General features: G+C 37.1%; 2 protein-coding genes across 8 annotated transcripts in view; one reads left to right on the forward strand and one right to left on the reverse strand.

Moving 5' to 3' along the window:
• LOC102213889 (coiled-coil domain-containing protein 148) overlaps window positions 1-13,010 on the reverse strand; it is a 27,380-nt gene extending 14,370 nt beyond the window's left edge. The window contains exons 1-9 of one of the 3 annotated variants that reach the window (XM_005723397.2): window positions 12,935-13,010; window positions 10,954-11,042; window positions 10,422-10,543; window positions 6,114-6,217; window positions 4,822-4,913; window positions 4,571-4,722; window positions 1,689-1,784; window positions 989-1,161; window positions 317-455 (exon numbers count right to left, since the gene is read on the reverse strand). In XM_005723397.2, coding sequence (XP_005723454.1) covers window positions 317-455; window positions 989-1,161; window positions 1,689-1,784; window positions 4,571-4,722; window positions 4,822-4,913; window positions 6,114-6,217; window positions 10,422-10,543; window positions 10,954-11,008 — 933 coding nt within the window. In that variant the 5' untranslated portion in view covers window positions 11,009-11,042; window positions 12,935-13,010. Of the gene's footprint in view, window positions 1-316; window positions 456-988; window positions 1,162-1,688; window positions 1,785-4,570; window positions 4,723-4,821; window positions 4,914-6,113; window positions 6,218-10,421; window positions 10,544-10,953; window positions 11,043-12,934 lie in introns of those variants that run through there. The other 2 variants (XM_005723399.1, XM_005723398.1) reach the window with 2 other exon arrangements.
• A 79-nt stretch (window positions 13,011-13,089) lies between these two features.
• The window catches only part of LOC102214550 (plakophilin-4), an 87,320-nt gene continuing 85,517 nt past the window's right edge, over window positions 13,090-14,892 (forward strand). For 2 of the 5 annotated variants that reach the window (XM_005723400.2, XM_013908366.1), the window contains exon 1: window positions 13,090-13,302. The gene's annotated coding sequence lies outside the window, so the exon portion shown is untranslated. The remainder of the gene's footprint in view (window positions 13,303-14,892) is intronic. The other 3 variants (XM_013908368.1, XM_013908367.1, XM_013908369.1) reach the window with 2 other exon arrangements.

A 14,892-nucleotide genomic window follows, 5' to 3' on the forward strand; every position in this document is an offset into this window, starting at 1 on the left:
TTGGGCATGCACAGGATGAGTCACATCATTTGAAACTTAGCCCTGATTGGAGAAATTGGAAGTGTTACAACTGACCCACGTTACAACTATCCCCGGTCTCCCCGAGTGTAAAAACCAAAAATATACTCAATTTACTCTCATAACTTGTAGAAAATTAATGCAAAATGTCTTTACATGTGAAAATATCAACCATCAAATTTTGTACATTTAGAGATTTTTACCTATTTCCTGATTAGAACAATAGCTGGCTTTTCTGTTTGTCCATTTATAAATAAATTTAACAATTAATTCAGATTTTTTCCCCTAAAGTACTTACCAGCTCTTGTCGACTTTTCCCAGGAAAGAATCTCAACAGCATATCCATGCAGAGGGCTCTGTGGTTGGGTATGTCATGAGTATACCTAGACACTGTGAACGTAAAGTGTTCATGATCGTGCTCACACCAGCCACAGAACCTGAAAAAATTTCAACACAAACAGTACATGATCAGAAAGGAAAGCACTGCAACAGATAAGCAACACTACAAAATTGTCTTTCTCTACCTTCATTTGACTGCATTGCATTTTCATATAGTACATGCAGATAAAAAGCAGTACTGTGTAACAATAATATAAAAGCAGCTGTATGTAAATAAAAATCGAGCTCTGAAGTAGCTTGGAGATATTGATATAATCACTCTCCTGGTGAGAAATACATATTTAAAAGGTTGTTTCTGCAGAGTGAAGTGACTATGCATCTATATGATTTTAATATCCTGTTGAGTTCTTAATCTTTCATCTTGATCTGTCCAGTTACAGCAGAGCTCTGCTCCCGCATGTAATTATCTAAATAAAAGGCTGAAGATCATTAAAAGCCTATTTCAGCCTCCTATTTCACGTTAGCGGTAAAAACCAGCGATATATTTCATCCAGCAATGCGTAAAAACGTTGAATTATGCAAATAAGGGAAAAAAAGCAAAGCTTAAATCTTCAGACATCTTCAGACATACCTGTCTGTCCTTTGCAGTTGTTCTTGGAGGCTCTGCAGCCTGCTCTGGTATCTCTCTGATAGGGAGTGAAAGGCTTCGATCAGTGAGTCCTTCAGCTCTGGATAAGGGCAGTCTGAATTCAAAACCTCTTCTGGAATGTTCACCAAATTATCTGAAGTACTAGTGAGATATTTCTGTGAAGGACAATATGGCAATCCTTGAGGTTGCCTATAGACTTTATGTGCTTGATATATACAGTTTTACATAAAAGTTTGGGATAATCATATATTTTGACTGACATTTGAAATTAATACAAGCAAACACAACCCCTCAAGCAGGGGTTCAAAAATTAATGCTGTGGACGGGTGTTTGGAGAAAACAGGGAGAAGCATTTCCTAAAACAAACATCTTGCTAACTGTTAAGCATACTGGTGAAAATATTCAGCTTTGTGTTCTAAATATCAACATGGTGGATGCATATCTCAGTAGTCAGTTATATAAGCAGAACTGTAAAGAGGTTACTGAAGAATAGAACGATGACCCAATAAACGTCTAACTTAGTTCAAAATAAATAAACAAAATATTCAGATGGAGCAAACTTTGGCATTCCCTGCATAATGAAATGTTAATTTCCTCTCACGACACACTGTAGCACTCACTTATTAAGGTGAAGAATATGCTATTATCGACAATGGAAATTTCTCTGCATAAAATAACAAACCTCCAGGCCAAGGCCTACAATCTCTCTCTCCAGGTCCAGATACTCTTCATCAAAGTTTGCAATAATGTCATCTTGTTGTGCTTTGACAAAGTTTATCTGTTGGTACAAGAATGAAAACATAAAAAATGTATTAAATACAGTGTTAGAAAACAAACATGCCAGTTTGACCTTTTGTTGTCAAGAAAAAACAAAATGGTAAAACAGAACTACAAATCTTGCTCTGGCTACCTTGGAAGTCCTCTGCCACAAACAACTCTCTCTCAAGATATTTATATATATTAACTTTCGGTCATCTAAATTTATGAACTTCTGATAGACTGCTGCAATAATAGAAAATCACTAATTAGGCCTATTAAAACTGTAAGAGCCTAATTAAAAGGAGTAGTTAGATCTAAGGTAATGTTTAAGAAATATTAAGCTGTGAAGTGTTATTTGGAAGCAAAAAATACAAATATGATGTAGCTGATCCTGATCCTGATTGTATTAATATACTGTTATGACTTGTTATATTGGTAGACAATATCACCCAATGAACACCTACCTAGTGAACAACCAAACAATAAGGCATTTGAAAAGGAGAAGGAAATAGACATCAAATTCAAAGAGCTACCCATGCTCTGAATACTGACAAATGTTTTGTGAAAAGAGAGTTTATACATGTCTCCTATAAAAAACGAACTAAACACCAGGATTCAATAGCTCGTAGAACCACCTTTAGCAGCAACAATCTGAAGTAAATTAAAGTAATCCTTTTCTGTATGACTGCGTCGGTCTCTCGTGTCATTGTGAAGGAATTCTGGCTCACTCTTTTTTACAATGTTGATTCAGTTCCTTGAGGTTTGCAGTCATTTGTCATGCCACAGCATTTCAGTGGGGTTGAGAACTGGACTGCAATTTGACTGCGTGGGCCACTGCAGCGCCTTGACTCTTTTCTTTCTCAGCCATTCTGTTGGACATTTGCTGCTGTGCCTGGGATTATTGTTTTGTTCCATGACCAAATTTCAGCCAAGCTTTAGATACCTTACATTAGACTCTACTTTGGTATGCAAAGGATTTTATCTTCAACCCGGTGACTGCAAGGTGCCAGGGTCCCATAGTTGCAAACCATGCGCTGAAATGCTGTGTTTGGTTTTCACTAAATGTGGCTCTGTGCATTATTGCCAAATATCTCCACTGTGGTCTCATCTGTCTAAAGTACACTCTTTTACAAGTCTTGTGTTTTGTTCAGATGCAACTGTGTAAACCTAAGTTTGCTGCCAAGTTCTTTTTGGAAGAGAAGAAGAGGCTTTCCACTGGCAGCCTTCCAAACAGGACATTCTTGTTCAGTCTAATTGTACTGTCATGAACTTTAATATTTAAATGCTAACAGAGACCTGTTAGCATGTTAGCAAGACCTGCTTCAGACTACCAAACTGCCAAAACTTCTGCATTTATAAAGGTGCTCACTTTTATCGATGACACCTGGCTGCTACTTACCCTCTTAATTCCTATGGAAGCAGTCAGGGTAAACTAAGTTTTTCATAACACCAAAAAAAAACAAACCCAAAACCCAGATAACTGTAAATATTTTTTAAACATTTATCAGCCAACACCATCATTTTTGGTATGCAGGAAATGACTTGAGGACAAGAATGCTCAAATGTGCCATGAATTGAGATGGGCTATTGCATGTTGAAAATGCAAAGCCCTCCCAAAAATGTAAAAATATACAGTACATTATTGATATCAAGGTAGCAGTATTAGTAGAAACATTCAAAAAAGGAAGAGATCTTAGTGTTCCAGAACAGCACAAAAACACAGATACAATGAATAAAACCGATTAACTGTCTGATGGCTCTTATGCTTTTGTAAGGGATGAAGATAAGGAATGAATGAAAATGAATGTGTCTTACAATATAACTACACCCGTCACCCACATAAACAGCAGTAGTAAAATGGTTTTATAGATGCATGAATGCATATGTGGACGATTATAAAGTTTATTTACTGAAAGTCAACTACAATTGTAATTGAGTTTGTTCAAAAACATTATGTTATCTCTTTTAAGTTAAGAGAAAATAGTTTAAGCTTTAACCTATTAATATTCATTTTCAAATTATTAGTCCTCTTTTATTATTATTCAAACCACATCTAGAAATGCTAAAAGCAGTATTAACATTTTTAAAAGTTGTACACAAGCATAGTGTCGCCTACTGTGTGCCTTTCTATTTCTTTTTGTACCACCCAATTCTGTGCCAATTTTAGTGTTGTTTTTAAACTCCTCACTTTCACTCCAGGATGAAAGCACAATTATACAGCATTCAGCTTCTCTTTTTTATTGTGAGGCAGAGAAAGGAAAAGTGGTGGAATAAGAGATTGGGAAAGGAAGACAAAATGTGTGTTTATCAGCAATCAGGTGGGTAAGGGCCATGGGCCAATAGGAGGCCATGGGGAGGGGGGGGGATACACTTCATTCCCAGTAAGGTCTTTCTGAGACCCGGCTAACTCCTTAATCTCACGATTCATCTCTAGACCCAGCAAAAGCCTCTCAGAGTCACAGACAGAATTTATGTCTTTAGAGTCCACAGATATCTAACAAACAACAGCTTCATGGACAGCATATACTGCTGGGCACAAGGTAAGATCACTGTGTGAAAGTAAGAGATTGTAAACTTCTGTGGAGGAGCTGGATGGGCTATTTTGGTCTGGTACCTGCAGAGAGTTTCCGCCGATTAGATTTGCTTTTGAAGACTTGAAGTGCATAGACAGGAAAAAATACTGCCACTTTTTTTCTTTTTCCCCCAATCAAGGACATATGTTGCAAAACACTCTTTTATACATGTATATATATATGGCTGGTCTTTATCAAAATCACTAAGCCCTTATTCCATATCTCACAATACCTGTTGTATCACTTGTTCCCAGTTTGATGGATGTGCAGAGAGCTGCTGATGTTGTACTTCACCCAGTCTGAAGACCAGGTCATCCCTGAGCTGATAAACAGGCTGTACAGAGTTTATCCTGAATGCCTCAATTTCCCTCTCAAGAAACAGTTCTAAAACCCGAAAACACACAGGTATACACATTAGCAGTGCACTGCTTAAACAGCAAGGTGATGGTGACACAAATGCACATAAAAAATGTAGTTGTTTACCATATTCTTGAAGAGAGAAAATGGCACTGTCCATTATATTGTTTGGCCTGATCTGCTTTATAAAATAATGGATGTCATTTTCAGCTTTCTCTCTGTTGGAGAGAACAAATGCATTCTATTAAATGCAAACATATCCATTAATTTAAATGACAAATAATGAACTCATTTTAAACCTAAGCATAAATGATATAATTATGCAAAATGGCCTGTTTCAGAATAAGAGACTTTATTTATTTATCTATTGATGCAAGCATCACTGTAATGCAGTACCTAATAAACATGGAGTTAATGTCAGCTTCCTAACGTTATGGAGTGCTCTGTAGCTTAATCTATAAAACTATATGACAACTTATTGATCTGAATTTGTACAAGCGGCCATGACCTGAAAGGTAGCTGCTAATTATACATAACGGTGTAAAAAGTATATATTTTACCCTTAAATGAGTAAAATAAAAAAGCATGTTCTTTGCATTTGGCTTACAACAATTCCACATTTAGAGATGGCCATAAGAAGGTGACAACTTTTTTCCATCTATCTCACACACACACACAGAGTATTACAGACTTCGCTGGTGGACTTTCTCCAAAAGTTTGACAAAAGTTAGGGGTAGGATGTCTTGTTGCTGTGAGCAGCTTCATACTGAAATGACCCACAGAGAGAGCTACAATAATTATTTGTTTCTTGCTAACATGGTTGAAATGGTTGCAAAAAGGAACAAGTAACCATAGAGATATACTTTCCTGTTTGCTTGTTTGAATCCCAAGGTACTTTAACTAGATATGTGTGGAGAGAGATGCAAGCAGTGGCACATCCTTATGACTAGGCTCATTACTGAGGATAACGCTTGTGTACATCATTAACCTTGGGTGGCTCAGACATAGTCATTATGCAGCCAAACAAGCTGCACCCCAGAGCTAGTGCTGCCCTTCTCACTTCACAAGACATGACACTGCTGGGGCCCCCAGTCCCACACTTCTGCCTCAACCCACAGAGGAACACTTTTCCTCCATTTAGTATACCCCTCTGTCTCTGCATGGCTATAACCACCCACTTCTCTCTATTAATTCAATGTCATGGAGTCAGAAAATCAGCTTAAATATCCTCTCTTCATTTTTTCTCGGACACATTTTTTGTTTCGTCTTTTTTGTGTGTCCAGTTTATTCATTCATTTATTTTTTCATGCATGTTCCTGGCTAGGCATAATGGGGCTTAAGTGGAATGGTTGCATGGTGTAATAGCAGATTCAGAAAACTGCAGCAGATAATGACAGGGAGTAATAGGGGGCTCTTACTCAGCCTTTTGCAGCCTGAGGCACTCTGTGCTCCACACCTGTCTGTGCTGCCGTAATATGGAGCTCTCCTTGGTTGCCTTGGCTGCACAGCGAGTCTTGTGAACCTATAAGATGGTTCACAAGGCAGTTAAATGCAAAGCAGGAATAAACAGTTTTCCTGGAAGCACAACATGCATTTGGCTGGAGTGCTTGCTTTTAAATGCACTTTAACTAGGAACATTTATTTCCGCCTACAATTAACTTCATCCGGAGAGATCTCTATGCGCAGTGCTTTAACGCATCAAATGTCTAGACCATTTTGAATGAAGCACAAAGCATATTGTGCATATAGTTTATACATACATCATAATGTTGCAAAGAATGTGAAATACGCAGTATTCTTATGGTTGAAAGCATTTAATCCATTTAAAGGCAAGCTTCAGTTTTTATTAGCATTATTAAATCTTTGAGTGACTCATAATTCAGCTGGAACAGTGTCACTATTAATGCAAAAAAACAAAATAAACTGGAAAAAATTTGATGAAACACAAATGATATACATTAGGCATGTTATTAGGAGAAACGGGGGAGGTAGCAGTCTTAATCTATCATCACTTGTGGGTTCCCCCCCCATAAACCCTCTTTAAAGCACTCCGTTAGAGCACCTTTAGCATAGCAACGCATTGTCTTATCAGTGTTTTTTTTCACAAAATATAATCTCACAAAACCAAAACATGGTTGCAAGTAATTTCCAGATGAGCAGTGAATAAAATGATTTGGGTATACATTCAAATGCTGTGTCTATGTGTTCAGAGGGGATTGCTGTTTTTGGATATGTTTTGCTAATGCTCATTTTATAGTAAGTCAATCTACAGTGCTCAGTTGGATTTTAGTGCAGCACTGAAATAAAAAAGGCCAAACTGCTGATATTCCATGCCTCTTCCAGGCAGTGTATTATAGGTAATTTTAATTTGCACTGGCTGTCTAATAACTCATTTGGACTGCAAAAACTGTGCCTGGAGCAAAACTTACATCACCTCATTTGTAGTCTCACTCTGCCAAATAAAACTAATCCATTAATATCTACTCTTATTAGCATTATAATAGCCATTAAATTGGTTAGCTTCCCAATCAGTTTTTAGGTAAAGGCACTTAAAACATTTTAGTGAACATTATTGTTTGCTTAAACCTAACCACAGGAAAATTGAGGTCTTTAATTCTCATATTTAAAGTTTTTCTCACACCACATTATACATTTTCATGCATTTAACAACATTTCCTTCCATTTAATTCTTAACCCATACCAATCTTATTTTTATGCCTCTGTTAAACAAAATGTATGGCATTTTAAAAATCGCTGACATAACACTTCCTGGCTTCCAGACGGAAAATGTAAAAAAATGTATAAAATATTCAAAGGTCTGCCTGGATTACATCCCACCTTGCAAGACCCATACGAAATACCTGGATAAAAAAATTGAAAATGGTTATTTGCAAGTCAGAAGACCATAATACCATCGGAAAATCAACTCTGTACTTGACCTAGAATATTCTGTGTAAATCCATGGCTCACCCTTCATACATTTCTCACGTTTCCATAGACCTTTCAACAATAGGCTCCTTGACTTGTCATAAAAGAAAAAAGATTTTATGTTACTAATAACATAAAAGACGATTTTCTTCAAACTCTGGTTCATTCTTTCTCTACTTTCTGTGAAATAAGCATGCAGTAGTTCTTCATGTGCAATGAAAAGTTGCACTACTTCAAGAAAAAAATGAGGCCATTTTCAATTTGAAAGCAGCAACACATTTCTAAAAAAGTTGGGCCAGAGCCATGTTTAGCGATCTCCTCTTTGTGTAACAACAGTATGTAAACATCTGAGGAGACCAGCTGCTGGACTTCTGGGAGAGGAATGTTGTTCCATTCTTGTCTGACGTAGGATTCTTGCTGCTCAACAGTTCTATATCTGCTTTGTCATATTTTTCATTTAATGATGTGCCAAATGATTTTAATTGGTGAAAGTTCTGGACTGCAGACAGGCCTGTTCAGCACCCTGACTCTTCTGCTACAAAGTAATGCTCTTGTAATAGATGTTGGATTGATGTGCCCCATATCATCAGGAACTGAGAGCTGATAACAAGCAGGATTATCTCTCTCTTTAGTCCAGAGGATGAAGGATGTTTTTGAAAAGCATTTCATATTTAGATTTGTCTGACCACAGAGCAGTTTAACACTTAATTCAGTCCATTTCAAATAAGCTTTAGGCCAGAGAAGACACTGCCCTGTCTGAATCATGTTACACATGGCTTGTTCTTTGCATCACAGAGTTTTAACGTGCCTTTGTGGATGACATGCTGAACTGCATTCACAGGCAGTGATTTCTATTCCTTTGCCCATGCAGAGACTTCCATGGTAGAATCATGGCTGTTTTTAATGCAGCGATGCACGTCACAGGCATCCAGTATTAATCTTCAACCTAGTCACTTGTGTACAGAGATTTGTTCTCTGAATCTTTCGGTAATACTATGTACTGTAGATGACAAGCTGTTTACATTTTATGGAATTCTTCCACAATTAGTAGACACAAATTTTTTTTCCCAGATTGGTGAACTTCAACCCATCTTTACTTCTGAGAAACTTTGACTCTCTAAGATCTCTTTTTATCCTCTCTGACCTGTTACTGACCTGTTGCCAAGTAACCTAATATTTTTCATGAAATACTAAAATGTCATATTTTCTATCTTCTGTTATTATTCTGTTTTATGTGATTTATAAATCATTCCATTCTGTTTTTATTTATATTTTACACAGTGTCTTAAATTCTCTATAATAGGGTTTGTATATTCAGCTCGTAGACATCCACATGAACAATGTAAAAATAGTTATATGAGGACATTTAATTTCCTTTCATACACAATGAGTAAAAAGTCATCTTTTTCAGTTTGAAGGATTTAAAGTTAAACCACAGGTATTGTTATAAGCCACGTCTCATTCTTTTTTCAACTTCTCCCTTCAGGTGTTGCCACCCTATCCTCTGCATCACACCAATTATCTGCGTGTCCTTTCTCACTACATCCATTAACCTTCGCTTTTTCCTAATACATGCACTATCACTCTTCTACCCATGGCCAAACCATCTCAACCTTGCCCCTTTTACTTTGTCTCCAAATCACCTCCATCCTGAGCAGTCCCTGTGATATACCCTTTCCTTATGCATTTTTCATTCTTTATTGCTCCTTTTAATACATTTTGAAATACAAATCATCAATGAAATGTCATACATGAGTAAAGGATCAATAACTTTGCAATCACACAAAGGGGATTCTCCCGCAATATTGGAGACATGGAATCTGTCAGTTATGCATTTTCTTATAATATAATGTGTTTCAGCAAAAACACGTAAACATTAATATAGGTGAATCAGTAGGGAAAATGTAGCAATATTATGCCCATTTGTTGGATGTCTACCTGTAATCAAAACAGTACTGAAAAAAATATGTTTCCCACTCCTTTTTTTAGTGTTTACATACACACATATCTGTATATTGGGTAACACAGTGCACAGAGTGTAGTATAGAGCTGCCAAGTGTTTACTGTCTACTAATGCTGCCAGTCCATTTATAGAAAGCAAAAATGATCCCATGCTTGAGGCTACTTATGGTAATTTATTTACCCCTATCACATCACCAATATGAGATGTTCAAAAAGCCTGCTTTTTCAGGAGGGCCAATATGAACATAGCCTCTCTTATCTAAGTTATCCAGAGCACAGGGTTGAAGAAGCCATGGGCTATCACGATGATGCTAGAAGGCTTCTGACACAATTTACTAATTAAAACAACACAGGTCTAACAGCCTAATCTCCAGTGCCCCTAGCATTAACTTTTTGATCAGCTCATAATCATGTGACTATGAACTTCAAACAGTGTGGTGGGAAAAACCACAGGAAGCCAAATGAATATTCACAGAAATGCCATTCTGTATGGCAGTGATATTACTGCTCTCTTTCATGTTGTTGGACAAACTACAAGAATTATGCAATGTCTATTTTATGCTAAATGAAATCCTTTTACAGCGTGTGGCATATATGAAAGAGTGGGAAAAGGTAAACACACACACATGCACGCACACAGATATTGCACTTTTTACTACTACTGAGGACATGCTATTTAGTTAACACTTCCTTTGATGTATAATGAGTGGTTTTATTCCACATACTCCTTTATTTGCTGCTGAATCAACGTGTTATTAAATGCAACAGGACTTTATTTTAGGAAAACACAGCTTTTTTTTATTAGCACAAGGATGATAGTGCTAAGAAAAGGTTACCTTTTGTCCAATTAGATCAGTCTCCTGGCGTTTGGCATCAACAATCGCTAGTAGTCTTTTATATTCTGCCGGCTTGTACTTTGAGCTGCCAAGACCATTTTTCATTCGCACTGTCAGTTTTTCTGCATGGATGAAAACAGACGATATAGATGAATTAGGATCACTGGAATTCTTGAAAATCTCATCACTTTTAATGTCTGAAGTAAAAACTTTATGCTGACTTCAGCAAAAAAAAGGTTAGACAGAGGAGCAGCACCAGTTAAGCTCTAATGGATTGTATGTGTAATAAAGAAATGATTGCACAGGAGGAGGGGGATAGCAGAGACAAACTGTGTCAGACGTTTTTTTTCAGTGCTTCGGCTTGACTCAAGGAAGCAGGTGGATAAACACAAGCTGTGCCTGTGACAAAAACAACAGACTTGAAAGGCACTTGGAGAATTCGACATGAGGGCTTCAGGTCAAACCGGTTCAACAGTTCAGTAGACCACTATGTCAGAAGCCAGAATATTCCAGCCATTTTTCACTCACTTACCAACATCTTCCGTTTTAATGCTCGTTATGAATGTTTGTAGATCCTTTCCACTCATCACTGTGGAGCTTTATCTTCATGCACCAGAGTACCTTCAAAATAAATACATTAATTATTGCGCTGCAAACACATGCACAGCTTTGTTGCCTACAAAAAAAAAAAAGTTTGGTGTGACATTGTTTAAAATGCTAGTTAACATCAACAAGTTTTAGTGTACTGCAGCCAGTGTGTGTGTAATATACTGCTGGAATGTTTTTGTTTGGTTTTTTTTGCCTTTGTTTTGGATTAAGCTTGGAAATATTTTCGCACAGGATTCATCTCCTTTCAAATGCATGGTGTGTGAAGAGATGGGATGAACTATGCAGGAATTAATTTTTCTATGATTGGAGGGAAAACAGATGCGCTGTTCTGAATCCTTTTCTATTTTTTGCCCATGTCTCCATTACATATAGACTTAAATACCAATTTTAAGGACAGCAAAATTATTATTTTTTCCATTTCAACACCAAATGGCAAGCCAAGGTTAGGATTCAAGACATAGGTCATTCTAGAAATGTCAATTTTTCTGTCCCTGGCTTTTACTACACTTAAAAACCACTTTATTTACAATTTATTTCCATGTTAAATTTGAATATTTTTTCCTTCCTCATCCATTAAATTCACAATATCTGTTTTTTTAATTAAATTATATAGAAGAACAGGCACCACCACAGCGTTTGTCCCCACAGTGGAGTATGGTGGGTAAAGGCTGTGTTTTTTTGTTATATGTTTTGCATATACGTTTTTGCATCAAATCAATCAGATATGTTAAAAATATGATGACTGTGACAAAATGAAGCAAAATGTGAAATAAATATTGTAAGATATATAAAGACAGTCATGGTCCCTTAAAACTGTGTCACTGGCGTTATGAGAAACGTTTATTATTTTGAAACAAAACATCCCAATAATGACATCACTTGACTTACTATCACAGATTTCCTGAAGCACTATAAAGAAATGGTCATGATGAGACCAGTGTCTCTTTTCATTTATCAGATTTTTTTCTGTTTTATCTTGTAATTTCATAAGAAGCTTTTAGTTGAAGTCACTAATACAACACAGTTAGGAAATTGTTAAACAAAAACAAAAACAAAACAACAGAATATAAATAGATTAAATGACATAATTTGGTGAGTATAAGATGACTGACATCATGTGGTTTGATGCTTGCAGCATCTATTTTGTAAAAAGCATTTTCCATGAAAACTGTCACTGCTGTTACCTTCCTTATGGGTAACATTAGACCCTTGAGATAATAATTTTACATCCACTGAAATTTGGTACAGGTACAGGTTAAGATATAAAGAATGGCATTGTCACTCGTTTTAAGTGTTCTTTATATGCTTTCATTTGATTTTATTGCTAATAAATGGCTTTGCAAATATCATACATTGACGCTTTGAACAAACGCTTTGAAATAATAAAATATTATCTTATGATTTTTGCATTATCATTGCATTATTCTAAATAATAATTAATAGAAGCCCCCCAAATTTGCATAATGAGTAAGATAACACCAGTGACGAAAAGGTGGCACATGGGCTAAATGTACAAAATAAATATTTAAAAAAAAATCATTAGGTTGTTTTTTGTTTGTTTTTTTGCTGTTAAAACTATGGACATACAACTAGCCTAAATATTTTCCAAGCCAAGCTCTGTTAATTTACTTTACCGACTTTTACCAATTATTATATTACTTAATTAAACTAGAAAACGCTTAACTTTATCATTGTCATAGCTGCTACTGCTATAGTTTAGCGACAGTACTTAGGTAGAACTTATGCTCAACCTTACAAAAAAAACACATAAAAAAAAACAAGTGAACCAAAGGTTTCCTACAAGACCAAGCTCAAACTACACCTACAATAAAGTTACACACAACAATTAGCGATTATTTGCGTTGTAAACTAAGTATATATACCCGACGAGCCACCTAGCTTACCTTGTTCTCTCTCTTCTATAGTGTATGGGTTGACAAAACAGGTAACCAAGGTAACTATCATCTTCTCAGTCATTGGTTAATTTAACAACGCGTACCTCTTCGGGAACGCCCCCGTATTCGCTTTGCAACCAATCAGGAGTGCACATCGGTTTCCCACATTCCCGCTGACGTCATGCACGCTCGCATTGCCTGGGACTGCTGTTGGAGGCGAGGAGCAGCCGAGGGGTCGTCTTCTTCACTCGAGTGTGGACGCGAGTTTCATTCTTCCACATGCATGGGACTAAAAGGCAGGACTTTACAGATGAAGTTACACGTTCCAATGTAGATCCAAGCCGCAGCTCAGCCAGCGCAACTACAATCCTCCCAAGGTATGGAAATGTTTCTCTTTTCTTTTCAAACTGCTAAATAATTGGAGCGAAAACGCAGGGAGAAATGAAAGCATCTGTGCGCAGAGCAGGCAGGAGGGTATGGGCTGCTTTCTTGAAGTCGGAAAGTGAAAAGAGAGTGGTTGCTTTTTTTTTCAGTCTGTGCATGCGGCATAAGACAAGCTTCTTTTGGCTTCCTCTCAGCGGGGAAGAATCTAATACTACCCTAATCTGTTTCTTGTGACCAAATCATCGCAAACAACGCACACCTTTGAGGGACCTTCACGCGCTGTTTTTGATGCCATGCCTAACCGTTGGGGTGAAAACTTGGCCGGCTAATGTAAATGCACGGAAACTGCTCCGGGGTTAGTTTTCCTCTTGTAGAAAAACTCACTTTAGTGTGGCAATGCCCTTGAAAACGTGTTGCTAAGTAGTGCAGGAAAAGGCAGGTGAGCTTAGAGTGTGGGAATCTTTGGAATGCGAGGTCGCCCAGGGGCGGAGATCCAAACTCTGCTCCTATTAGATTGGCGTACCTTTTACCCTCAGGTTGAACTAGCTACGTTCAAGCTACGCCATATTTAATGACTTCTATTTTGCATTTTAACGAGGGTAGTTTCTTTTTTAACGGTAACCGTGACTCTACGTTGTCATCGTTTTGCACCGTGCAAGAACAACCTATCTTTGTGGCAGGGGTAGTCTGAAACAGTAATTCAGACCGGGGATTTGATTCATTCCCAGGCCACCTTGTTCATGCGAACCTCACCAAACTGCTGTCTTTGAAGGCTTTTTACTGGTTACAAACTGAGTGCTTGCTCTTTAGGGTATCATATGGGCAGTGGTAGAAGGAATACTCAGGTACTGTTACAAATGTGCCTCTACTGCAAAGTGTATCTTTAGGTGTTACAAAAACACTTTAAAGTGTTCTTGTCAAAAACAACTCTTTGTATTAGTTTTTAACGGCTTATATTTGTCTTCTTTATCAGTAGCATTAATTCATAGGGGAAAACCACCATATTCACAGTCTCATAAAATCACGTCAGTCAAACAAATGACTCGGGATATAATTTATAATTAAGATAAAAAAATAAAAAATTGGCAGAATCAAATATATAAGCTCTATGTTTCTATTTCCAAAGAAATCACATCATGAAGTGATTACTTTGTTATTAAAAAGGAAATCTGTAGCCAATACTATACAAGCATAACAGACACAAGCATCAAGTATAAACACTTAAGAAGTGCATGAGAATATATAAGCTACGTGTGTTTGCTTGTTTGTCTTTCTGTCTGTCTTTGTACACAAAATGAAAAAAGGAGAGGGAAACCAGTGAGTGCAGACCCACAGAGGTGGGGGTGAAACCATGTAGGTGTAAATGTAAGCAGACAAAGGGTTTTAGAGTTGAAGGCGGGAAAACTCTGGATTCCCAGAATCTTTAAAATGAAGCTTTTGTGCCAACTTTGCCAAGGTCGAAATACTCAAGCTGGGATGTGCCGCACATTAGTGAAAAGAGAAATGAGTGACTCTAATGTGAAACAGCAATGAGTGGCTGCACTAAGAAATGATGAGGATTTTAGAGAGTCTGTGAAGCAGAT

Source organism: Pundamilia nyererei, unplaced genomic scaffold (assembly GCF_000239375.1).
Source record: "Pundamilia nyererei isolate P.nyererei 1_Seehausen unplaced genomic scaffold, PunNye1.0 scaffold00009, whole genome shotgun sequence".
Lineage (NCBI taxonomy): Eukaryota > Metazoa > Chordata > Actinopteri > Cichliformes > Cichlidae > Pundamilia > Pundamilia nyererei.